The sequence below is a fragment of the Echiichthys vipera genome (genome assembly GCF_963691815.1).
Source record: "Echiichthys vipera genome assembly, chromosome: 7".
In the NCBI taxonomy this organism is placed as follows: Eukaryota; Metazoa; Chordata; class Actinopteri; order Perciformes; family Trachinidae; genus Echiichthys; species Echiichthys vipera.
The window spans coordinates 3428894-3455845 of NC_139832.1; the positions used below are offsets into that span (position 1 = coordinate 3428894).

The window sequence follows — 26952 nt, forward strand, 5'->3', positions numbered from 1 at the left end:
TGTAAAGTATCTCATCGTGTAATTTAAACACACACACACACACACGTACAGCTACGTCCTATTTATGGTCCTTTAATTACTCGTCTCTTTCCCCGTTAACCCCTGAAATGACCTCCCGTGTCCGTCCGTCCCCCCCGCAGACACAGAGTCCCTGCCACGCCACATCTGCACCTCAGGCCGACCACTGAGTCCGTGTTATTCGGGAGGCGTCCGTCGAGCCTCAGAGGACGGAGAGAAAATGGCCAACAACTCTTTCCGAGCGTCCAAACATGGCCGCCGTGGCGAGGCCAACCACGAGGCGGAGTTCAGCTGCTCGCTGCAGGAGTTGCGCTCCCTCATGGAGCTGAGGGGAGCGGAGTCGGTGACCAAGGTCAAGGAGGCGTACGGAGACGTCAACGGACTGTGCGCCCGCCTGAGGACGTCGCCCGTCGAAGGTAAATGACACTTTGAGAAAGGAACAGGGGAGGTTGTTGTGTTTTCAGTCATGATGTCAGAGGGCGCTTCACCTGTGACTCACAGACCCCCCCCCCCCCCCCCCCCCTGGCGTGGACGCGTTAGCTTTAGCCCGACTCCAGGGGGCTGTTGACCGCGCGATGTTCAAAGTCGACGACGACCCGCAGCCTCTGGTTACCCTGCTGTGCTCTGTGTGTCCTCATGAGACAACCAGCACGTTCCAGTCTCTAAATAACTGCATTTAAATGAAGGAAAAAGCAAATTAAAGAGGATTTATCTTGTTTTTCAGACAGTTTCAGGGTGTTTTTCTTTTTTCTCAACCGACGAACCACCCGTCCTCCGCTGACTGTGACTTTGCGCTGAAGTTAAAGATATAATCTGTGATTTAAATGTATTTAATCACCTTTTAAGTTCCTATCTGTTGTAGAGACTCTCTCTATTGATCCTTTTGGGATGATCCCCCCCAAGGAAATTAATTACAAAGCACTCGTGTCTTAGCTAAATAAATACAGAAAGTAAAACAATGAGCTAAATATATATATAGAGGGTAAACAGTGGACAAAATGAGTAAAAAAAGATGCAAAATGACTTAAAATAGATGCAAAATGACTAGAAATAGATCCAAATCAATCACAAAGGGAAGCAAAATCATTAAAAACACACAAATGACCACAAAAACATGCAAAATGAACATGGGCCACATTAACCAGCTCTAACTGGGGGATCCTGAGGCGTTCCCAGGCCAGTGTGGAGATCTAATCTCTCCACCTGGTCCTGGGTCTTCCCCGAGGCCTCCTCCCAGCTGGACGTGCCTGGAACACCTCCCTGGGGAGGCGCCCAGGGTTCATCCTTACTAGATGATCCTGAACCACCTCAACTGGCTCCTTTCAACGCAAAGGAGCAGCGGCTCTACTCCGAGTTCCGAGAGAGGGGGGCTTTTGTAAAGCACGTGCGCACATGTACGAGCACGAGGCCTACGGCGGCTCTGAGGTCATTTCCTGTGCGCCTGTTGGGACATAGAAAAAAGAAGGAGGGACCATGCGCGGACATTTCAAACAATGGCGGCGAAAGGTTCACGTTGGTCTGATGACGCCATGACGTCATCAATGCGTGTGACGTGTTACGGCGTGATGACGTATAGGCAGCAAGAAGCATTCTCCGAGGCCCAGGTAGTGTGAGTACAAACGGGCCTGGAGGGGGGGACAAGGACCCTAAAGCACGGGGCACGGGACGGAGGCACAGTGGGAGGGCGCCCTTAGTTTCCACTAAAAAAACAACAACTTGCTTTGTGCTGCCGCATTTGAATGCACCCTCCACCTGTGTGTGTGTGTGTGTGTGTGTGTGTGTGTGTGTGTGTGTGTGTGTGTGTGTGTGTGTGTGTGTGTGTGTGTGTGTGTGTGTGTGTGTGTGTGTGTGTGTGTGTGTGTGTGTGTGTGTGTGTGTGTGTGTGTGTGTGCACCAAAATATGTCACACAAGAGCATCTACGGACCAGCGTGATATGAAAATGTCCCCCGTTTCAATCTGGCTGCGATCTTCATCACAATAACAGTGAATGTAGTGGAGGCAGTGAACGCGTCGTGACCTCTGCTGAACCCTGGAGGCGTTCAGGGTGTTGGTGTTCTCGTTCCGTACATGACCGGAGGACTTTTTGGCTTTTTGCGACCAGCGTGTTTAGCTTCGAGCGCTAAACGTGGACTACGTGACCCGACTGTGTCCGCAGGTTCAGACCGAGCTGAACGCTTCTGTCATCCTGAGCTACAGACGGCGGACTGGAGAGCAACAAACGCCGTGTCAACACGTTACCCTGGTTAAAACAACAGAGTTCTGACGGGGTTGGTCTGGTGTGGGGATGTTGTGTGAGGTTGTTCTCACCGGAGGTTTTACTGCAGTCCTGTCCGAACGCGTCACGTCAGTAATTAATCCAGAGAATGACAAAAAAAACGTCGATTTTCTTCTTCTTCTTCTGTAAAACGGTCCAGAAAAATGAGCTGAGGTCGAAACCCATCCTCTGTAAAGCGCATGTTGCTTTCCCGCCAATAAGTAGTTTCCACACTTTGTTAAGCACGGAGGCCTTTATTATTGTTTACTGTTTTTTTATATACTTTCTGTATTTACTTAGCTGAGAGTTATTGGTTTTCTTTTCTGTTTGTAAGATGCTGGAAACTTAATTTCCTTGCGGGAGTTCGTGCAGAGGGATCAATAAAGCGAAGTCTAAGTCTTTGGATACCCGCATTTTCCGGTCTATAAGTCGCACTTTTTTTCATGGTTTGGCCGGTCCTGCGACTTATATATTGAAATATCTTATGTCACATGTTCGTTATTTTCACACTTTGCTCCAGGCTTGTGTGCCAGTATCTGCTGCTCCTGAACCGCTGAAGGTGAAAACAGTGATCGAGCAGCAGAAAGAAAGTTCGGAGTGAGCGAGAAACTTGTGAGGGACCGGGAAAAAGCAGAGGATACTCTAACTGCAATGAAGAAAACAAAAAAGCAAATCGCAGGTCTAAAAGCTCACAAACATGCTCGAATAACGTGCTGCGTGCTGCCCAGGTAGTTGCCAAGGCGATGAATATAAACAACTTTCAACTTTGATGAAAATTCTCCCCAAAAATGCGACGTACATATGTTTTTTTCTTCCTCAGTTTGCATTTTTTAGCTGGTGCGACTTATAGTCTGGAAAATACGGTAATCGATTCTGTTCTGTTGTGTCTGTTGTGTGTGTAGGGACTCTTCTCATTTTTTGCTGTTATTTTCAGCAGCATTAGTGGTTAAAAAAGACCTTTGAATGCCTTCACCGTACTGCCCCGAGCTAATCACTGTTAGCCACGTCCGGCTGTTAGCGACTCTACCGGATTTCTCCGTTAATAGTTCATTCATTCATTCATCTTCAACCGCTTATCCCTGGGTCGGGGTCATGGGGGGGCTGGAGCCGATCCCAGCTGACATCGGGCGTGAGGCGGGGTCCACCCTGGACAGGACGCCAGTCTATCACAGGACACATAGAGACGAACAGAGACAGACAACCATTCACACCTACGGGTGATTTAGAGTCATCAATGAACCCAACACCTGCACGTCTTTGGACTGTGGGAGGAAACCGGAGAACCCGGAGAAAACCCACACAGACACGGGGACAACATGCTAACTCCACACAGAAGGGCCCCAGCCGGGAACCTTCTCACAGTGCTAACCCCTACACCACCGTGTAGCCATCCGTTAATAGTTGATACACAAAAACAACAGTCTCAATGGTTTATTTTATGTATTTAAGGGCCTCAGAATAAGACCACGGGATGATTTTGCACCAGAATGACACTTTACCCGGGGTAAGACCGCACTCTGGTTACTGCGGTGCATGTAAACGCACCGACAGACGGTGGACTGTGTGTCTCAGTCGTCTGCCCTTTGACATTTCCCTCCTCCTCATCATTAATTCATCCCGTCTGTCCGTCTTGCACGCGCCCAGTAAACACCTTCAGTGTTTTCGACTCCTGCTGACAGAGCGGTAAAATGTCAGCAGCAGCTTGAAATCAGTGGAAAATCCATCGCCCCGCTTTGCTTCTCTGTGTGTCTCCGCGAGGACGGCTTGGGACGGATCCATTTCCTCACAGAGTGACATAAGCGCTCACCTGAGAGCAGAGGGCATGGTTTTATTTCACGTGCTCGGTTTAAAGACCCGTTCACACCGACCGAGTCAGCTGCAGTCTGTCCAGAGGGATCCGAACGTGTCCCGACGTGTCGTTGGGCTCCTCAGAGGGAACCAGTTTGCCCCCACGCATCACCCCACCACCACCACCACCACCGCGGAGACACAAACACCAGACACGGGAAACCAGGCGTCACATTTTTATTTTATGTTATTAATGAACACTGAATTTGTTCAATGTAATCGTGATGCAACCCGTGTCCAGTCTTAAAGGAACACATAGATAATGAATATCTAAGGGAACACGACACCGTGGACGCCTTAGTTACTACATGACCTCAAACATACGCAAAATTATTACCAGTGACCCACAATGACCGCAAGGAAGTGCAAAATGACTAAAGATGCACGCATATGGACCACAAAGAAACTCAAAAGTACTAAGTTAAGCAACTGAAAAAAGATGCAAAATGACTAGAAATCGATGCAAAACCAACCACAAAGGGAAACAAAATGACTAAAACATACAAAACACCACAAAAAGAAGCACTAGACTGCAAGGTGATGCAAAACGACCATAAAAAAGACGCAAAACGACCACAGAAGATGCAAAACGACCACAAAAAGATGCAAAACGACCTCACAAAGATGCAAGACAACATGCAAAATGACTAGAAATAGTTACAAAAACCAAGACAAATAGATGCAAAATTATAAGAAAATAGGGACAAATAAATCACAAAGGGAATGACTAAAATCAGATGTAAAACCACCACAAAGGGGATGCAAAATGGCCACCAGCAGACTCGTTCCTACTCGATGTCTTGTTCCTCCCTGGACAGAGTTGGGGGCCTCCCACACGTCTGTGCCCGTATTATCTTCTCCCAAGCCTCGATACGAATAATCCAAACACTGAGACGAATGGTTGATGCACTTTCAGCTCGTTGTTCCGACAAATTCAAAGGTAACACAGGGAGAGAAATGAAAAAACAAATGATCAAATGAATGATTTTGTCTGCAAAGTATTCCTTTAAAACACAGCTGTTACGTTTCCTCACTTTACTTTTTCAGTTGTTTCCTTTTATTTGTCGGTTATCTTGTAGCCTCGCTGTGTGTGTACCGTCTAAAACGCTGGTATCAGTGAGTACGGAAGTATACGCACGATCAAAGACTCTATAAAAAAATGGACGTAGCGTCTCCGTCGAGGTCCGTTCTCTCACCTTGATCCAGTCGTCCTCGCCTACAGGAGTCGCCATCTTGTCAGACTTTGACGCCGCCTCATTTTCTCTGACCAAAAAAGGGCATGTATGTGACGTTGGGGGGAGGGGCACCACCAAAAGATGCAAAATGTCTAAAAATAGATGCAAAACTATCTCAAAGGGAAGCAAAATGATTAAAAACAGACAAATGACCACAAAAAGATGCAAAACCAGCACAAATACATACAAAATGACAAAAAATAGATGCAAAATGACCACAAAAAGATGCAAAACGACCACAAAAAGATGCAAAACAACCACAAAAAGATGGAAAACGACCACAAAAAGATGCAAAACCACCACAAAAAGATGCAAAATTAATAAAAACATATGCAAAACCACCCCAAATAAATGCAAATGACCACAAAAAGATGATCAGTAATAGTTTCTTAATTACCCAAACATAAGGTGACTGTTTCCACTGTATCCACGGTAACCACTCTGAGAGTTAGCGTTGAGCAGGTGTGACGCGTGTGTGATGCCGTCTTCGTGTCTCCGGCTGCAGGTTTGGATGGGAACTCGGAGGACATCGACAGAAGGAAACAGGAGTTTGGACAGAACCTCATCCCTCCGAAAAAGCCAAAAACCTTTGTGCAGTTAGTGTGGGAGGCCCTGCAGGACGTGACGCTCATCATCCTGGAGGTGGCAGCCATCATTTCACTAGGCCTTTCTTTCTACAGACCGCCCGACGGGGACAGGCACTGTGAGTCTTTACCTTTGTTTCAGATTCAACGTCTTTGCGTCCTCAGAGGAACACGCGCAGGCATCTCACTGCGTGTGATTACAGGAACTTCCTGTGACTTCCTGTGACTTCCTGTGACTTCCTGTGACTTCCTGTGACTCATGATCCATGAGAGTCACTCTGCAGTCGAGCTCACCCGTAGAGCCCTGACTCAGGTCCCAATGAATAAATGCTGAAATAAATAAATAAATAAATAAATAAATAAATAAATAAATAATACATAAATAAACAAATTCATAAATGCTGAAATAAATGAATAATTAAATAAAGGAATGCATAAATAAATAAATAATGCATACATAAATAAATTAATTAATAAAAAATACAGAAATAAATGCATGAATAAATAAATAAATGAAAAAATGCTGAAACAAGTTGATAAATAAATAAATATAGGTGAACAACAATGTATTTTACTTATTTAATTATGTATTTATAAATCTTTTAATTAATTTATATACACATTTATTTCAGAACGTTTTTATTTATTGATTCATTTGTTTTATTTATTTTTTTAATTCATTAACATCTGTATTTACTTCTATTTTTAAAGAATAGATAAATACATATATTATTATGATTACATAAATAAATGTATAAATAAACGTATGAATAAATAAATAAAATAATAAAATAATAAATAAATACTTTACATTTAATTCTAAATTTTTGTTCACCTACATTTATTTATTTATGCATTCATTTATATATACTTATATCTGTAATATTTATATATCTATTCATGCATTTATTCATTTATTTGTTTTCTTATTTCTGTATTTGTACATTTATTCATTCATTTATTTAATTATTTACATATTTCTTTATTTATTTGTACATTTATTTTAGCATTTATTCATTTATTTATGTATTTATTTATTTATTTATAGATGTATTTATGTATTTATTGAGACACAACTGTGTTTGTCCACAGTTGTGACAGTAAATGCACTAAAACTCAAGTTTAAATGTGTGTAAAGTTAAAAAAAACAAACTAAAACACTCGTCTTTGTTCAGTTTGTGGCAAAGCGGCCGGAGGCGTCGGGGAGGAGGAGGGCGAGGCGGAGGCCGGCTGGATCGAGGGCGCCGCCATCCTGCTGTCGGTGGTCTGCGTCGTCCTGGTGACGGCGTTCAACGACTGGAGCAAAGAGAAGCAGTTCCGCGGCCTCCAGAGTCGCATCGAGCAGGAGCAGAAGTTCACGGTGGTCCGCGGGGGGCAGGTGATCCAGATCAAGGTGTCGGAGATCGTCGTCGGAGACATCGCGCAGGTCAAATACGGTGAGAGGTCACAACGCACGCTAGTAACGGCGGCAGAGCTATTTATTCATGTATTTATTTCTCATAATAAACAGGGGAGAGCGGGGTCGATCGAAACACTTTTCACTTAAACGCCTTTTTTTTCAAAGACGACGTTACGTTTGCAAATAATTTCATCACGTGATTAACGATTCACATGTGTGTTCTCTCAGTGACAAGTGTAATTTAACGATTACGCTGTTTTTTTTTTACTTTGAGCGTACTTTGATGTTTGTTACGTTTTTAATACGTCGTCGACATCGTTTTTAAAAAGACGTTTTTTAATGAAGTCATTCTTCTTTTTCTTCTTCTTCTTCTTCTTCAATCACCACCACCTGGTCGGGACATTTAAACAGATTTGAGGACGAATGAATCAGCAGATTTAAACAGAAACTATCGACCTTACTGTTGTTTTTATGCAACGTACCAAACACCATACTCTTGAACACATCACTGCTAAAATTTCACATCATTTCTCAGAATATAACTGTTTTTGTCCCGTGCGTCATTGTCAATATTTCGATTAAACTCCCCTTTCTTCTTTTATCCCAGCTGCACGACTACATTTTCATTTAATTTACTCATTTCCCTGAGTCGTGTTTAGTGAAAAACAGTTGTACTTCCTGTTATTTATTGACTTTTTTCCACTCTTTGGTGATTAATCTGTTAATTGTGTAATGTATGATCCTAAAAACAATTAAAAAAGTATCTTGGAATATCCCTAGAGTCCACTGTCAACAAATCGTTGGACTGTTTAAAATAAAAAACATTTAAAAAAATAGCAAAGAAATATATATTTTTTATGATATTGTTTTTTGTATCACATTTTGTACATTAGGTTGTTATGATAATGATTTCAGAGGAATCGTTTTATGTGAAAATACCCCAAAATGTATTTTAAGATGGCATTTCTGTCATAAAGATGAATTAAATGATCAAAATAGTGGGTTTGTACTGTGGTTTAGGCATGATGTAGATTGTATTACAAACAAAATGTGACATAATAAAGCAACTTTATAGTTTCTAATCAATACAAACATTTTTAACACAATTTAATTGTTATATAAATAATGAATTATAAAGTAATTATGTATAATATTATCATCAAAGAAACTATTTCTTACAAATGAGTAGCAATATATCTGTTGTTCTTACGCTAAGTACTGAAAATCTGCAAAGTATTTTCCCGCTAAAATGTTTTCCCGCCAAAATATTTTCCCGCCAAACGTATGTGGATGACCTAATGACGGCGGCCATTTTGAGAAGGTTTAAAAAAGGCCATAACAATAGTATTATATAATCCACTAGAGGCAGAATACATGTGTCAGGTCAAGTATAACCGTTTTTTGAGGAAGGTGTTGCTAACGTCAAAAACATCGATGTCTCAGAAACTCGCGTATCAAATATGATACAAACGTTTAAAAGCTGCAGATGAATTATTACGTTTTTTCTCATGATGACAGAATAATAAAACAGTCTGATGACGTTGTTCCCTGTGTGTGTGTGTGTCGGTGCTCCAGGTGACCTCCTCCCCACCGACGGCATCCTGATCCAGGGCAACGATCTGAAGATCGACGAGAGCTCTTTGACCGGAGAGTCGGATCACGTCAAGAAGACGGTCGACAAAGACCCCATGTTGCTTTCAGGTGCTTTAACTTTAAACTTACAGCCGAGGTCGTCTCTACCTAAGCCGTCACCGTCGGCTCTTTAGCAGCCTGATCTTTTAGGTTCAATTCAACTTTGAACCTAAAATACTATAGAAAAACGTATTAGTACGGACGATGTTTGATGTCGACTCACAGTGAAAAAGAAATCCCAATGTCATGGTTATTAGGTGAGGGGGCGTCACCATAGTTACAGTAACATGATGATTTAAAAATACATACTTTTGTGAGGTTCCCTGTTAAATCAGGGGCCTCATTACAGTCTGAAATCTTATTTTGTCTGAGTTTCAGACCAGCAAACTGCCTTTATGTTCATTACACCATCTTTAACTCATAATAGACCGTAAGAATTGAGATACGTTGTCTCTAGCGGCCTCTCTGGCGGTAAGATGTAACTGCAGGCGCCATTGGGACTTCATCTCCCAGAGTTCATTTGGAAACCGAACGGTGTCGACTGTGTGACGTCAGTAGATCGGTGGCTCTCACCTGCAGCGATGCGGCGTGATGCCTTCACATGCTCCACGCTGACAGGAGGTCCGAAGAGAGAAGGGGAACGACGTAAAAGGCGTCACTGACTGGGCGCCACATTTGAATTTTAGCGCGGGAAAGTCGCCACAGAGGCTCAGATCGTGTTTCTCTGCAAAACAGCAAAAACAAGTGAATCATATGATCATTTATCGTTGTTTTAATGTTATTTTTTGTAAGATTTACATGTTTTTAATGGTCGGTGAAGTTCCTCGCTATCACAGAGTGAGTTAAAACAATAGGGATTGATCATGTGACCCACTAATCAAACATATACGAGACGACGTCAACGCACATGGTGACCGGCTTCATGTGTTTAATTCATGACACAATTCAAACAGGGTAAAAAAAGAATAATCGTCCCTCCTCGTTCACTACTGTACATCATTTTTTCTGAAGTAAGGTCTCGTGGTCGTCCACCGGAAGGGAAGTGACTTCGCCTCTCTGAGGGGTCGTCCACATCAAGACGTGCCGAGCCTGAAAACGGGTCCCAGAGTGGATAAATCTCAGAACGCCGCACTTTGCGCTTTCGTCTGAACAGCTAATGTTATGTGAAGCGCTCACCTACTGACCCGGCGGCGTAACAACAACGTAACCACACAACTGATTCCATTCTCGTCCTTGATCTCGCACTCGCCATTTTCGTCTTCTTCTTGTTGTCGCAGTGAATTTGTACCACAGTCTGTTTAAAAAACGGACGTAGCGTCTCCGTTGAGGTCCGTTCTCTCAACTTGATCCAATCCTCGCCTACGGGAGTCGCCATCTTGTCAGACTTTGACTCCGCCTCATTTCCTCTGACCAAAAAAGGGCATGTATGTGATGTTGGGGGGAGGGAGATACGTCCATCTGGCTGATGTTTACCTGCGAGGAAAAGTGAGGGCCAGAGGCTAGCTGTCACTTAAGAGGCCACGCCCCCTAATTAAAGCCTGTTTAACATGGAGGTTAATGAGAAACTGCTCTGTTATGAAACCTGCCCCTAGTGGACACTCAGAGAACTGCAGTTTTTGTCACTGCCTGATCGGATCAACCAGGAGGTCGCTGTGGGCGGGGCTTGGTTTGTAAAGGCCGCACAACCTTTATGCGCGTGCTTCGTCTCTTCTTCTCTTTTTCTTTTTTGGGTGTATTGCTGCGGCAGAGTTACAGCGCCACATACAGGCCTGGCATGGGTACTACAGCGGTTTTAACCGTTTAATGTAGATATTTCCAGAGACAACGCTGTGTTTGCGTAAAACATTTTAAGAACGACGGGGAAAAAAGATTGTTCTGGGACGCGTGGACTTCTTCAGATACGCACACACCTGCAGAGGGCGCTCGAACCCGTGTGTACCTCTGAAAATACAACGACATCTGCAGTTAAGATAAACGATGTAGAGTTAACGCTCTCTCTCTCTCTCGCAGGCACCCACGTGATGGAGGGCTCCGGGAAGATACTGGTCACCGCTGTAGGTGTGAACTCTCAGACTGGAATCATCTTCACGCTGCTCGGCGCCGGCGAGGACGGTGACGGCGAAGACAAGGCGGAGAAAAAGGAGAAGAAAGAGAAGAAGGACAAGAAAAGTGAGTTCAGAATATGACAACTAATCGGTCGGTGCGTCTGCAAGATCTGGAACCAAAGGATCAATTTACAGAGACGGCTTTTTCCTTTATTTGGTTAAAAAATTTAGGTTTAATTTAGTTTTATTTCACGTGTAAACAATATAAAATAATGATAACACGTAAAAGTACAACTGTGGGTGCAGCAGAAACCAGAAAACCACACCCTAAAAACATGTGACAAAACAACTATTTCAAGCAACAAAACTAGAATTTTAAGCAACAAAACAACAATTTTAAGCAACAAAACAACAATTTCAAGCAACAAAACAGGAATTTTAAGCAACAAAACAACAATTTTAAGCAACAAAACAACAATTTCAAGCAACAAAACAGGAATTTTAAGCAAAAAAACAACAATTTCAAGCAACAAAACAACAATTTTAAGCAACAAAACAACTATTTTAAGCAACAAAACAACAATTTCAAGCAACAAAACAACAATTTCAAGCAACAAAACAGGAATTTTAAGCAACAAAACAACAATTTCAAGCAACAAAACAACAATTTTAAGCAACAAAACAACTATTTTAAGCAACAAAACAACAATTTCAAGCAACAAAACAACAATTTCAAGCAACAAAACAACAATTTCAAGCAACAAAACAACAATTTCAACAAAACAACAATGTTAAGCAACAAAACAACAATTTAAGCAACAAAACAACAATTTCAAGCAACAAAACAACAATTTAAAGCAACAAAACAACAATTTTAAGCAACAAAACAACAATTTCAAGCAACAAAACAACAATTTCAAGCAACAAAACAACAATTTCAAGCAACAAAACAACAATTTTAAGCAACAAAACAACAATTTCAAGCAACAAAACAACAATTTAAGCTGTCAAAACAACAATTTCAAGCAACAAAACAACAATTTTAAGCAACAAAACAACAATTTCAAGCAACAAAACAACAATTTTAAGCAACAAAACAACAATTTTAAGCAACAAAACAACAATTTTAAGCAAAAAAAAAATTTTAAGCAACAAAACAACAATTTCAAGCAACAAAACAACAATTTTCAAGCAACAAAACAACAATTTAAAGCAACAAAACAACAATTTTAAGCAACAAAACAACAATTTTAAGCCGTCAAAACAAGAACTTTAACCAACAAAACAACAATTTTCACCGTGTTAACCCGAGCTAATCACTGTTAGCCCCGCCCGGCTGTTACAATACAACAATACAAAAATAATCAAAAACCAAATGCAAAACAATCCAATACATATGTTCAAATACGTAACTAAGCGTAGGGCGTACACGTGGGGTTAAAGTTAAATAGCAAATATCATGTTTTTTTTGTTGTTCTTTTAATGTTTTGTTAATGTTTGGTTCTGTATCTTTAAGTAATGGCTGCTGCATGTTTTTCCTCTACAGGTAAAAAAGACGACAAAGGAAAGAAAGGTGAGCATCTGCTTCAGGTCTGTGCGTGACTGCGTAAAACTCTGAGTGGATGGTTTTTTAATAATAATAGTGCTACAGGCCAGTATCGGTTCAGTATAAGAATAATAAATAGCACTGATATGGAGCTTTTCTGGAGCTCGACGTCGCTTTTACAAAACAAAACACCTCAACTTTATTTCTAGACGTATATCCAGGTAGGGAATGAGTCCTGACCCCAAGTGAAGGAGTTCAAGTCCCTCGGGATCTTGTTCACGAGTGAGGGGACGATGGAGCGTGAGTTTGGCCGCAGAATCGGAGCAGCGGGGGCGGAGCTGCAGTCGCTCTACCGCACCGTTGTGACCAAAAGAGAGCTGAGGAAGGCAAAGCTCTGGATCTACCGGTTAATCTTGGTTCCTACCCTCACCTGTGGTCATGAAAGCTGGGTCAGGACCCAAAGAACCAGGTCCAGGTCCAAGCGTGTGAAATGTGTTTCCTCAGGAGGGGGGCTGGAGTCTCCCTTAGAGAGAGGGGGAGAAGTTCAGCATCCGTGAGGAACTCGGAGTAGAGCCGCTGCTCCTTTGTGTTGAAAGGAGCCAGTTGAGGTGGTTCAGGATCATGTGGTAAGGATGAACCCTGGGCGCCTCCCTAGGGAGGTGTTCCAGGCACGTCCAGCTGGGAGGAGGCCTCGGGGTCAAAGCTCCCTCCTCTGCACACACTCTCACCGTGGTTTCAAGGCTGAGAGACAAGCACCTACTGTGTGCATAATACATGAAAATTACAATAAACACAGGCGACACGGTGGTCAGCACTGTCGCCTCACAACAAGAGGGTTCCTGGTTCGAATCCCGGCTGGGGCCCTCCTGTGTGGAGTTTGCATGTTGTCCCCGTGTCTGCGTGGGTTTTCTCCGGGTTCTCCGGTTTCCTCCCACAGTCCAAAGACGTGCAGGTGTTCGGTTCATTGATGACTCTAAATCACCCGTAGGTGTGAATCGTTGTCTGTCTCTGTTCGTCTCTATGTGTCCTGTGATAGACTGGCGTCCTGTCCAGGGTGGACCCCGCCTCACGCTCGATGTCAGCTGGGCCCCCCGCAACCCCAAGTATACATGTATAACACCTAATGTTCTACTTTTAACCACTATAACAATCAGCATATGTGCTTCAACACTTCTGTGTTTGGGTTTGGATCAGTCATTAAAAATGTTCTGATCAGACCGGTCAAAGAGAGCCAGACGCCCGGTCTCTTGTGTCCCTGCGGTGCCACGCGGGCCGGTGTGAGTCTCTGCGGCCTGAGCAGCAGCAGCAGGTGCTCCTCCTGACTCTGGTGATGGTGATTAGGACCAAGCAGATTATCGGCCTTAAGCTCGGCAGCTGCTTTCTTCTCCTGCCTGCTGCTGCCTGCCTGTCCACGAATAACCTCAGCACTGAGCTGGGATCAGCGTGCTCACACACACACACACACACACACACACACACACACACACACACACACACACACACATATGGAAACAAACACACACACACACACACACACGCACACGGAAACAATCACACACCTGAAGATTCCCTAACTCTGTCACAGAGCTGCAGCGGCTGTGTTTGTAGTGACGTTTGTTTCCACCATATTTCTACTTTACTACGTTGTTTCTATTTTTGGTAATTTTCTGTCCATTTTTAGTTGTTTTGTATGTCTTTGTTATTGTTTTGCATCTATTTTTTAGTCATTTTGCATCATTTTGTGTTGGTTTTGCATCTAATTTGAGTCATTTAGCATCTTTTTGTGTTGGTTTTGCATCTAATTTGAGTCATTTAGCATCATTTTGTGTTGGTTTTGCATCTAATTTGAGTCATTTAGCATCTTTTTGTGGTGGTTTTGCATTTATTTTTTAGACATTTTGCATCTTTTTGGGGTGGTTTTGAGTCTATTTTTAGTCGTTTTGCATCTATACACTGATGTTATGTTCAGACATGTTAGCTTTGATGTTGACATGTGTGTCCATGTGTGACGGACAAGAGGACAGTATGACATCACGGCGTCATCATCCTCCTCAAGTCCTGCTGTGTGTGATTCATAAGTGCACCAAGTGTTCATTAAGGAAGATATAACATACTGTAGTGTTTGACTGGATGAGACGTTTTTGTAGAATTGATAATAGTAAAATTAGTCAAATTAATTAAAATTTTACTGATCTCTTTAAAGGCCCTTTAACCGTCCCATAGTCGAGGCTCAAAATCACCAAGTATACACAAAACGACCAAAAATCACCACAAAAAGACCAAAAAATAACTACATAGAGACAAAAATGATGACAAAGACGCAAAATGATTCAAACTAGATGTAAATGACCACAAAGAGAACCAAAACGACAACATTGAAACGTAAAATGTCTTAAAATAGAAGCGAATCCACTGCAAAAAAAGATGCAAAATGTCTAAAAAAAGGTACAAAACAATCACAAATACATAAAAATAATCAAAAAATGGACGTAAAATGACCACAAAGAGACGAAAAATTACTATAGGGATGCAAAACTACTACAAGGAGATGCAAAATATCTGAAAATAGATGCAAAACCACCACTAAAAGATGCAAAATGTCTAAAAAAAGATGCAAAACAATCACAAATACATAAAAAATAATGTAAAAATGGACGTAAAATGACCACAAAGACACAGAAAATTACTAAAGGGATGCAAAACCACTACAAAAAGATGCAAAATGACCAAAAAAAAGAGAAGATTAATAGTTTATTGAGAGAGTTCATTTGAGAATGGATGCCAGTCCGTTATAATTACTCTTGGCTTGCTTTGAAATGTAACATATATTACTGACTTCCTGTTTCCTCCGTAGGAAAAAACAAGGATGGAGCCACGGTGGAGATGCAGCCACTCAACGAGGACGGAGAACCAGAGAAGAAGAAGAAACTACCAAAGAAGGACAAGTCGGTCCTCCAGGGGAAGCTGACCAAGCTGGCCGTGCAGATCGGCAAAGCAGGTACGAACGTGGCGACGTAGACGACTTCCACCACGATCTGGTGGACAGGAAACAAACTCCACCTACGCTGCTGGAAACTTGTACCGAGAAGGAGTCGTGGTGGAGAGGAAGACACGGTCCGACATTTGATATCCAGGAATTTGCGTTATAGACACCGCTAAGGTCGTAACCTGACTCATCTTTGGAAACTGATTGGTTAGAGGGAAGGTGCTTTCAAAACATACCTGGTAGGTGATTGGATGAACCATCTGTCAATCAAACTCTTGCTTAAGTCACCAAACGAGGAGAGAAAACACGTTAACCATCAAGAAAATGAAGAAAAAACTCTCCAGTTCTGATAAAACTGATGCTATTGCAGCGTCTGAGCTAACCTCTCCATTGTTGTTGTTTTGAACGGGCGGTTGTTGTCTTGTGTCATTGTCTCGTATCGTCGTCTTGTGTCGTCGTCTCGTATCAGGACACTGATTGGCTGTCTCACTTTCAATCACAAACACATAACTCAAAGCCTGACAAGATGGATTTCCGCATGACATTTCGGGATTATCGCGTGATCTCGTGTTATCGCGAGAAATCAGCTGCTGTGCGAGGTAACCACCGACTATCCCTGTAACACAACTGAGCACCTTCACCTAACACGGTGCAGTCCTACACCAGGTTTGCACTAAGCCCCCGACCACAACGACTTCCTGGTTAATCCAATAAGGAAGTGCCAAAAAATGTGTGTCCACTAGGGGCAGGTTTCATTAATAATGTTGCCGTTTCACATCATAATTAAACCTGTTTAAGGCCTGGTACAAAAAAACATTCTAGTCTGTGTGTTTAGGTCATATCTCCATGACAACACTGAGGGGGGGGGGTAGTTTTAATTTTATTGGAGGTTAAAGTTTATGAATAATTAGGGGCGTGGCCTCTTGAGTGACAGCGAGCCTCTGGCCCTCACTTCTCCTCGGAGGTAAACGTCAGCCAGATGGACGTATCTCCCTCCCCCCAACGTCACATACATGACCTGGAGTCAAAGTCTGACAAGATGGAGACTCCCGTAGGCGAGGACGATTAGATCAAGTTGAGAGAACGGACCTCAATGGAGAGGCTACGTCCATTTTTTAGTCTATGGTTTTCACCTTATCTTTTTAGCCTTATGGGCTGGATATTGTCAAGAACTTCAGGTTTGTAACGCGAATCACACTCCGGCCATAGAGTGGCGAAATTCCGCCTTTGTATTTCTGGTACATGGGACCTCAAGGTTATGACGTAACGCCACATACTCGACACAACATGTAGTCTTTCCCATTGTGTTTACTCTACAGCCTTAAACTGAACAATTGCACAATAAACGCTCAAACTCTTGACATGAAAAATGACAATTCACAAACTACTTATTTCTAATTCGGGGCATATAACCACTGGGACCAGCAAATAATTACATCATCTGCATTGAGACCCATTCATTTTTTGCGATCTCAGAGGTCCTGAGGGGGTCTAGTGGAAAGGGTGGGACTTCGCCACTCTTATCCACCCCGAGTTGTAACTGGGGTCAACTCAGCGTGACCCCTTGGCGTGGGGTGACATGTATTCTGATCATGAACTGAACTAACGCTGTCTGTCTCTGTCTTCAGGTCTGTTCATGTCGTCTCTCACCGTCCTCATCCTCATCACTCGCTTCCTGATCGACACGTTCTGGATTCAGGGGGTCCCCTGGGCCACCGAGTGCCTGCCCATCTACATTCAGTTCCTGGTGAAGTTCTTCATTATCGGCGTCACGGTGCTGGTGGTGGCTGTGCCTGAAGGTCTCCCTCTGGCCGTCACCATCTCCCTGGCCTATTCAGTCAAGGTTTGTCTGTGTCTAGAGCGTTAACACATCCCGTCGCTGAATATACAATCTTTTCCCGTTTGACCCTCCGGACAATCCTGGATCTTTTCATTATGTAAATGTTTTTTTAGCGTAACGTAACGCTGCTTTCCTCTCCTGTCAGAAAATGATGAAGGACAACAACCTGGTCCGCCACCTGGACGCCTGCGAGACCATGGGCAACGCCACGGCCATCTGCTCCGACAAAACGGGCACGCTCACCATGAACCGCATGACGGTGGTTCAGTCCTTCGTGGCGGCGCGCTTTTACAAGACGGTGCCGACACAACCCGACCTGATCCCCGCGAATGTCATGGACTTGCTCGTCCAGGGCATCGGGGTCAACTGCGCGTATACCACCAAGATTATGGTGAGCAGTAAAAATAGCCGTCCATTCAGGAGGCTCTGTGAGTTAAGCGTTTGGCCGAGAGAGCAGGTTGGTTTTTGGAGATCTGCCACAGCAGCTCAGGACTCATCTGAGCCTCCTGGATTCACAGATATACATGATACTAGGGATGGGTGTGAGTAATCAATTACTCCATTACTCGCCGTTATGAGGAGTTAATGAGGGAACTCGATCTATTATCAGTTATTTAGACCACACCTCCTCACTTCACTGCAAGCTAAATGGAGCTAAATGACCAAGTAAGGTACGACCAGATGAGTCTCTGAGGTAATGAGTGTGTCTGATGCACTAAAAGCATGGATGGATTACTAAACAGGTCCAGGGGCCCTGACTCATGACATGTTGCTGAAAGAAGCAGAAAAGGATCTCAAAGAGATGCTTAATGACCACCAAGTATACACAAAACGATAAAAAATGACCAAAGATGACGACAAAGACAGGCAAAATCATTAAAAATAGATGTAAAACGACCAGAGAGAGACAAGATGATGACATAGAAACATAAAATGTCTACAAATAGATGCAAAACCACCACAACAAGATGCAAAATGTCTCAAAATAGATGCAAAACAATCACAAAAGATGCAAATTGTCTATAAATAGATGCAAAATCACCACAAAAATATTCAAAATGACTAAAAATAGATGCAAAACCACTACACCAAGATGCTTAATGTCCAAAAGAGATGCAAAACCACAACAAAAATATTCAAAATGACTTAAAATTGATGCAAAACAATCACAAAAGATGCAAAATGACTAAAAATAGATGCAAAACCACCACAAAAATATTCAAAATGACTTAAAATTGATGCCAAACCACCACAAAAAGATGCAAGACAATTACAGAGACACCTAAAAATGGACCCTAAATGAGCACAAAGAGAAACAAAATGACCACAAAACGACTATAATAGTGAACTCTCTGAGTTTGGGAGTCTTGTTCCCACGTACATGTCTGTGCCCAGGGGCCCGTTGACTCATCATCCGTCCGTTCGCTGCGAGTCCGAGACTGTACGGCTGCTTTTCAGAAGCATGTTTTTCTAAAAATAGATTTCCCTCTCTGAGAAATCGATCTCCCCTCGCGTCATTAATGCGCTCACTCCATCTGTGAAAACATGACTCACGCCCATCCCTGCATGATACAGCATTGTTTGATTAGACTGCTGGTTGTTTAACAGTGGCTCCTAACCTGGTGTTTGCAAGAATAGACACAAAAACATTTATTTATTTAGGTTTTTTCTCAAATCTTTGCTTTTTTCTTGTGTTGTGCCCTCAGTTCACAGACATAAAGATAAAGGGTCATTTGCTGAGACGGTGAAAAATGTTCATTACAGCTTCTAAAAGGCCAAAGATGATGAAATGTCTTGTTTTGTCTGAGTCACCGTCCGAATCCCAAAGATAAAAATCTTCACAATTTAAAGGCAATATTTGGTATTTGAGCTTTTTACCACTTTGACTTAATGATTGCCAAATAGCTTCCTAATGAATTAGCTCCCATATTGTTTCAGTACATATACCTGGAACACTGTTTACACCTTTAGTGTTTGTTGTTTGTCAGTAAATGTAATGTAAAGCAGCAGATTTGTGATTAAAGACTAAAACATCTGCTGTGATCGAACGTTCTGCAGCCTCCAGAGAAGGACGGCGGTCTGGCTCGCCAGGTGGGAAACAAGACTGAATGTGCCTTATTGGGATTCTCCGTTGACCTGCGCCGGGACTACCAGACCGTCCGCAACCAATTCCCAGAAGAGAAACTGTTCAAGGTCTACACCTTCAACTCCGTGAGGAAGTCCATGAGCACCGTGCTGAAGAACCATGATGGCAGCTATCGAATGTTCAGCAAGGGGGCCTCTGAGATCCTGCTCAAGAAGTAGGTTTCCTGCTGCTGCCGCCGCTCACGCGTCTCTGAACTCGGTTACATGACGATCCTGTGACTCTTCTCTGCGGTTCCAGGTGCTGTAAGATCCTGACGGCCGACGGCAGCCCCAAAAACTTCAACCCGCGCGACCGAAACGACCTGGTGAAGAAGGTGGTTGAGCCGATGGCGTCGGAGGGCCTGAGGACCATCTGCCTCGCCTACAGAGACTTCCCGGTCGCTGACGGAGAGCCCGACTGGGAAGACGAGGCCAACATCGTCACCAGCCTCACCTGCATCGCCGTGGTCGGCATCGAGGACCCTGTACGACCGGAGGTACGTCAAAACCATTTCTACATCAAAGAGACCCCAGAACCCAAAGAGAGGGTTTTGACAGAAATTCAACGTTTTCTTCTTCTGTTGTTCTTGTCCTCAGGTACCAGACGCCATCAGAAAGTGCCAGCGGGCCGGGATCACAGTCCGCATGGTGACGGGAGACAACATCAATACCGCCCGGGCCATCGCCTCCAAATGCGGCATCCTGCAACTCGGAGACGACTTCCTGTGTATGGAGGGCAAAGAGTTCAACCGACGGATCCGCAACGAGCTGGGAGAGGTCAGACGAACACACACTGGACCATAAAGACTTAGGGCGCACTCACACTGTCCTTCTGTACCGGGCCAAAACCGTTTTTTCAGCTAAAGCCTAGTACGTGTAAGCAGTGTGAGTGCACCCGTTCCGCGCATAACTGCGGACAGCGGGCCGTCCACGGCCCATTTGAAAGAGGTGGGCTTTAGCAGAGCCGTTTGCACATGTACAAGCACGAGCGTGTGCATGTGTACGAGCGCGAGCACGAGCCCTACGGCGGTAGCGGTATGTGCGCCTGTTCGGACATAGAAAATAGAAGGACGGACCATGCGCGGACATTTAACAACAACAACAATGGCGGTGAAAGGTTCACGTTGGTGTGATGCGGAGGTGGAGTGTTTACTGCAGATTTGGTCGATGAAAAGATTCAAAAACAGTCGACAAGACGCACAAAAACTCTGAGGTCTACGGAAAGATCTGGAAACAAAGCCACACACACGCGATCAATGCGTGTGACGTGTTACGGCGTGATGACGTATGGACAGCTAGAAGCATTTGCGCGAGGCCCAGGTAGTGTGAGTACAAATGGGGCTGGGACGCGGGGGGAAAGGGAGGGGGGGCAAGTACCCTAAAGCCCGGGGCGCGGTGCGGAAGGACAGTGTGAGTGCGCCCTTAATGATTTAAAGAACCCGTGACATTTCTTCTAGCTCCAAACTCACGTCAACCTCACAGTTTTAGCTCCTACTGGCAAGTTTTTTGTTGTTAATTAGCTTCTTAATTAAAGAGGGACTGTTTTATTTGAACAGTTTCTCGCGGCTTAAAAGGTAGAGATATCTAGATTCTGAAACGTCTGAAAACAGATGATTTAAGGGGACGCTTTAGTCTGGAAGACATGTTAAATAAATGTTTTGCAACTTACTGTCTTTCTCTCTCTCTGTGCAGATTGAACAGGAGCGTATTGATAAGATTTGGCCAAAGCTGAGAGTCCTCGCCAGATCGTCTCCGACGGACAAACACACTCTGGTCAAAGGTTAGAAACACTTTTACCAAGTCTTCTAAAGAGGGCTGGGGGAGACAGACAGACGGACAGGAAAGGGTATTTCATCTCATCTCATCTTCAGCCTCTTATCCGGGGTCGGGTCTCGGGGGCAGCAGCTTTAGCAGGGGACCCCAAACTTCCCTTTCCCGGGCCACATTAACCAGCTCTAACTGGGGGATCCTGAGGCGTTCCCAGGCCAGTGTGGAGATCTAATCTCTCCACCTGGTCCTGGGTCTTCCCCGAGGCCTCCTCCCAGCTGGACGTGCCTGGAACACCTCCCTAGGGAGGCGCCCAGGGTTCATCCTTACCAGATGATCCTGAACCACCTCAACTGGCTCCTTTCAACACAAAGGAGCAGCGGCTCTACTCCGAGTTCCTCACGGATGCTGAACTTGTGCAGCACAATTTATACATGAGGCAGTTTCTGGTACTTTACATACGTGGAAACATCCAAATGAATAGAAAGCAAACTGTAGACGAGTAAACGAAGGCAAACGTGAGCGTAAAATGAAAACAAAGACATAATAGTGATGAAAAAGCAGAGTTTTAGCTGTTTTTTAAAGGATGTTTGTCTGTTTTTGTCGTCTCAGGAATCATCGACAGCACCGTGCTGGAGCAGAGGCAGGTGGTGGCGGTCACCGGGGACGGAACCAACGACGGGCCCGCCCTCAAGAAAGCGGACGTCGGCTTCGCCATGGTAATGATTGATGCCGTTATCATCATGCTGCTTTCGTAACATCTTGTTCATACGAGCTGATCGGACTTCTGTATTTCTGCACAGCTGCAGATCAAGATGAAGCTACACTATATTATTAGTATAATACTATTTGTAGGGTTATTTCCCAGTGTCTGCGTAGAATTGACTCCGACACGTGTTATTCAAACATTTCCAATAACTCCAGAACGTCGCTAAATCCAAAAGTTTACATTTTTAGAAAAAAAGATAAAAAAATGTTGCTTTATCTAACAAAATATTTTGCGTTAATCAATATTTGTTGTTCAAAAACATCATTTTTTTTACTTACATCAATCAAGCAGCACTATAAATGACATTGATATAACCACAATAATAAAACTTATTATATTAGATTCATTTTTCAAAGATTATATTATGTATTTACGTTAAGGGCAGTAGCTATAACCCTAATGCTGTGTTCTGCAGGGCATCGCAGGGACGGATGTGGCTAAGGAGGCGTCCGACATCATCCTGACAGACGACAACTTCAGCAGCATCGTAAAGGCCGTGATGTGGGGCAGGAACGTCTACGACAGCATCTCCAAGTTCCTGCAGTTCCAGCTCACCGTCAACGTGGTCGCCGTCATCGTGGCTTTTACCGGCGCCTGCATCACCCAGGTGAGAGCCGCCAGACTCCGCTTCTGCACACAATAGCGAAGTAAAGTTATTTCACCTGGACATTTAACGTCATCGAGAAATACTTGAGGTTTGGAACAAGGTCTTCAGAAGCTTTGCGGTTTCTGTTAAAGTCCAGTTCAGACCAATGAGTCACCGTGTATCCTCTCCATACTAACGACTCTCTGTACTTCCGTTCTAATTTCGGACTTTTCAGGCTTTTTTTCATAGCTGGATTAAATTTGCAGCATCATGAAACATAAATGAGGGCAGAGATAGTGAGATACTTGATAACAGCGGCATTAATATTTGTGATGAAACGCTGTTTAATTTCTCCGATTCACTGCTTTGTTCTTGATAATGGCGCTCCCTCTCTTCATTTATACTCTAGTCTCCTTTTTCTTTCTCCGTCTTTCGCACTTGTTGAGCCTCCGTCCAAAACCACCATTTCAACCAGCTGTTACAGTTTGTAACTGACTTGACCAGCGGACTTTGCCATCAGCTGATTAGCTGTTGAAAAAAGTGACTTATGTAAAGAAACACAGCTTCCGGAGACTTGTTTACAGTGCTGCAACGTTTACCTGCAACGGTCCTACAACGGTTTTGCCAGGTCGCAAATCTGTGGTGTGAAGTTTACTTTACTGTAACAAAAATGATCAGCATCTGCGAATTAATACAAATACACTAGTAAATACATGTTATACAAAGTTGTGTTCTTTACTCAAGGAAAACCAGACTTCTTCTTAAAGTTTAAAAAGTTAGTTATGAAAACAGCGAATAATTTTCCGCTTGGCCAAGGGGTCTTCATTCATTCATCTTCAACTGCTTATTACGGGGGGGGGGGGGGCTGGAGCCGATCCCAGCTGACATCGGGCGTGAGGCGGGGTCCACCCTGGACGGGACGCCAGTCTATCGCCCTACGGGCAATTTTAGAGTAATCAATTAACCTTACACTTGCATGTCTTTGAATTGTGGGAGGAAAACCGAAGTACCCGGAGCGAACCTGGAACCTTCTTGCTGTGAGGCGACAGTGCTAACCACTACACCACCGTGTAGCCCCCAAGGGGTCTTGTGCATCAGAATTCGCAGTTAGCGGAGTGCTAGCTCTCTGTAAACACCTCAGACAAAAGAGCCCAGAGCCTCGCATGTGCAATGTAATCATACAGTCTTGGCTTGTTGCCTTACAGTGAGATACTTGTTGGGTCATCCCTAGTTTACATTAAGGACCGTCCATCCCACACGCACATTCTTTCGCACGCAATCGCTCCAACCAGCCGCTCATTACTGTAGAGAGAAATACCTCCTTCCTCAGGTGACGCTATCAACTCTCAGGGCGCACTCACACTGTCCTTCCGCACCGTCCACGGCCCGCCTGAGAGAGGTGGGCTTTTGTAGAGTGCGTTTGCACATGTACGAGCACGAGCAGCATGCCTACGGCGGTTCTGAGGTCATTTCTGTGCGCCTGTTGGGACGTAGAAAATAGAAGGAGGGACCATGCGCGGACATTTAACAACAACAACAATGGCGGTGAAAGGTTCACGTTGGTGTGATGCGGAGGTGGAGTGTTTACTGCAGATTTGGTCGCTGAAAATATTCAAAAACAGTCGACAAGACGCACAAAAACTCAGAGGTCTACGGAAAGAACTGGAAACAAAGCCACGCATCGCCATGACGTCATCAATGCGTGTGATGTGTTACGGCGTGATGACGTATAGGCAGCAAGAAGCATTCTCCGAGGCCCAGGTAGTGTGAGTACAAACGGGCCTGGAGGGGGGACAAGGACCCTAAAGCACGGGGCGCGGTGCGGAAGGACAGTGTGAGTGCGCCCTCACATTCCTTCAGTATCAGATTTCTTGGACCCATGTTATTGTTTTTCTGCCTAACCTGAGGTCGGCTTTAACGTTCCTTCATTGGGTCATCTGTGTTAGGTTGCTAATTATGTGTTATTCATGTTTTAAATCTCCGCAACAACCAGGATACCCTCTAAAAACAGTCAACGTAGACGATCATTTCAGTCTAAAGGTGTTTGAATCTCCGGGTCTTTCTTCCCCAGGACTCTCCTCTTAAAGCCGTGCAGATGTTGTGGGTCAACCTCATCATGGACACCTTCGCTTCACTGGCGCTCGCCACCGAGCCGCCGACCGAGGCGCTGCTGCTCAGGAACCCGTACGGTCGCAACAAGCCGCTCATTTCCCGCACCATGATGAAGAACATCCTGGGGCACGCCGTCTACCAGCTGACCGTAATCTTCCTTCTGCTCTTCATTGGTCAGTGAACGCATCACATTCATAAACAATGCAATTTAATGGAAACCGTGGCGGCGATTGTGTTGATTTCTGCACCTCCCTCCCTCCTGCAGGTGAGACTATGTTCGACATCGACAGCGGGAGGAACGCCCCCCTCCACGCGCCGCCCTCCGAGCACTACACCATCGTGTTCAACACATTCGTCCTGATGCAGATCTTCAACGAGCTCAATGCCCGCAAGATCCACGGCGAGAGGAACGTGTTTGACGGCGTCTTCAAAAACCCCATCTTCTGCTCCATCCTCCTGGGAACCTTCGTCATACAGGTGACCGGCGAGGGGCCGACGAGGAAACGCCGTGATGAAAGTGATCAAAAAAGATTCCTCTGTGTGTGATGTCGTCTCTACTATTCCTCCCGTAGATCGTCATCGTGCAGTTTGGCGGCAAACCGTTCAGCTGTGTGAGTCTGACGGTGGAGCAGTGGCTGTGGTGCATCTTGCTGGGTCTCAGCAGCCTCCTGTGGGGACAGGTGAGACACTTTCTGACATTGTTTTGACAGGGGTAGTTAGAAACACAGGTGTGGCTGCCCCTCGTGGCCCAATTGCGGAAAAACGTATGCTACAGTAGTCTCTACGAGCCAAAATGCGTGCTAAAGTATCCCAAAATGCATGGTAAAGTGCCCTCTAGGAGCCAAATTATGTGCTAAAGTATCCTCTTGGAGCCAACTTGCGTGGTTAAGTGCCCTCTTGGAGCCAATACAAGTGCTAAAGTGCCCTTTAAGAGCCAAAATGCATGCTAACGTGCCCTCTAGGAGCTAAATTGTGTGCTAAAGTGCCCTCTAGGAGCCAAAACATGTGCTAAAGTGCCCTCTAGGAGCCAAATTGCATGCTAAAGTGCCCTCTAGGAGCCAAAATGCATGCTTAAGTGCTCTCTAGGAGACAAAACGTGTCCTAAAGTGCCCTCTTGGATCCAAAATGCATGCTAACGTGCCCTCCTGGAGCCAAACATGAGCTAAAGTGCCCTCTTCAGTAGCAAAGAAGCTCCATATGTCGCGTTTTTTTTCCTTTCGCCCCTGCCCTTCGAAATGTCTGTGCACGCCACTGGTTAGAGATAAAGATTCGGTTCTCTCTGCAGCTGATCGTCATCGTTAGACAAAAAAAATTGGTCTCAAACCTTCAGTAACGTGTTCAGGTCACAGAGGTGTTTAGTCTGATGCCGTTTGTGTCGGTTCCCCTCCTCTCAGCTGGTGTCCAGCGTCCCCACCAGCTGGCTGAAGTTCCTGAAGACGGCGGGTCACGGCACGCAGCAGGAGGAGATCCCCGAGGAGGAGATGGAGGAGATGGAGGACCAGGACGAGATCGACCACGCCGAGATGGAGCTGAAGAGGGGCCAGGTGCTCTGGTGCCGCGGCCTCAACCGCATCCAGACGCAGGTACGGTTATTTACTATTCTAACGACGGTGTTCACTCCGCAAGTAGAGACTTTAACTCATGACTGTCTTTCTCTGGTCTTCCAGATTCGCGTGGTGAACGCCTTCAGAGACAGCGTGTCTCCCTACGAAGGTCTGGAGACGGCCGAGGCGCGCAGCTCCATCCACAGCTTCATGAGCCACCCGGAGTTCCGCATGGAGGACTCGGTGAACCAGATCCCCCTGATCGACGAGGTGGAGTGCGAGGACGACCCCCCGACCAAACGAAACTTCATCATCCTCCCGCCGCCGCTCAGCGGGCTCGCCACCCCGGCCTCGCCCAACCAGAACAACAACGCCATGGAACGAATCAACGCGCTGCCCGGCCTGATCACGCCCAACTCCGCGGGGCTGCCGCAGTGTCCCGGGAGCCCCCTGCACAGCCTGGAGACCTCGCTCTAAAGCCCCGCCCACGGACCTGACCACTTCCTGCCGCGATGGTCCGTTTGTACTGTTTTTTTTTGTCGTTGTTGTCGCGGGCCAGAGTTCTTGGTTCTTCCGAGAGAACGAAAAACAAAATATTTTTTAAAAAACAGACTCGCAGAAATGTACCCAGGTGTTTTCGTGGTTGTGTGCTGAGCGGCTGC

General features: G+C 44.8%; 1 protein-coding gene across 3 annotated transcripts; it reads left to right on the forward strand.

Annotated features, from left to right (window-relative positions):
• Nucleotides 1-238: 238 nt before the first annotated feature.
• LOC310949247 (plasma membrane calcium-transporting ATPase 1-like) lies at nucleotides 239-26912 on the forward strand (the record flags this gene model as incomplete). Of its 3 annotated transcripts, XM_083916615.1 has the most annotated exons (20): nucleotides 239-434; nucleotides 5862-6059; nucleotides 7116-7376; nucleotides 8915-9040; nucleotides 10982-11140; nucleotides 12563-12589; nucleotides 15417-15560; nucleotides 17177-17391; nucleotides 17534-17779; nucleotides 19447-19688; nucleotides 19772-20009; nucleotides 20110-20289; nucleotides 21205-21292; nucleotides 21892-21998; nucleotides 22464-22655; nucleotides 24706-24919; nucleotides 25012-25223; nucleotides 25319-25426; nucleotides 26141-26329; nucleotides 26414-26912. In XM_083916615.1, the coding sequence occupies 20 exons, from the start codon at nucleotides 239-241 to the stop codon at nucleotides 26765-26767; spliced, it is 3696 nt and encodes a 1231-aa protein (XP_083772741.1). In that variant the 3' UTR covers nucleotides 26768-26912. The 3 variants fall into 3 exon arrangements, with proteins under 3 accessions (XP_083772741.1, XP_083772742.1, XP_083772740.1); XM_083916616.1 differs by lacking the exon at nucleotides 12563-12589; XM_083916614.1 differs by lacking the exon at nucleotides 12563-12589 and having other exon boundaries at nucleotides 26141-26912.
• Between the last annotated feature and the right edge of the window lie 40 nt (nucleotides 26913-26952).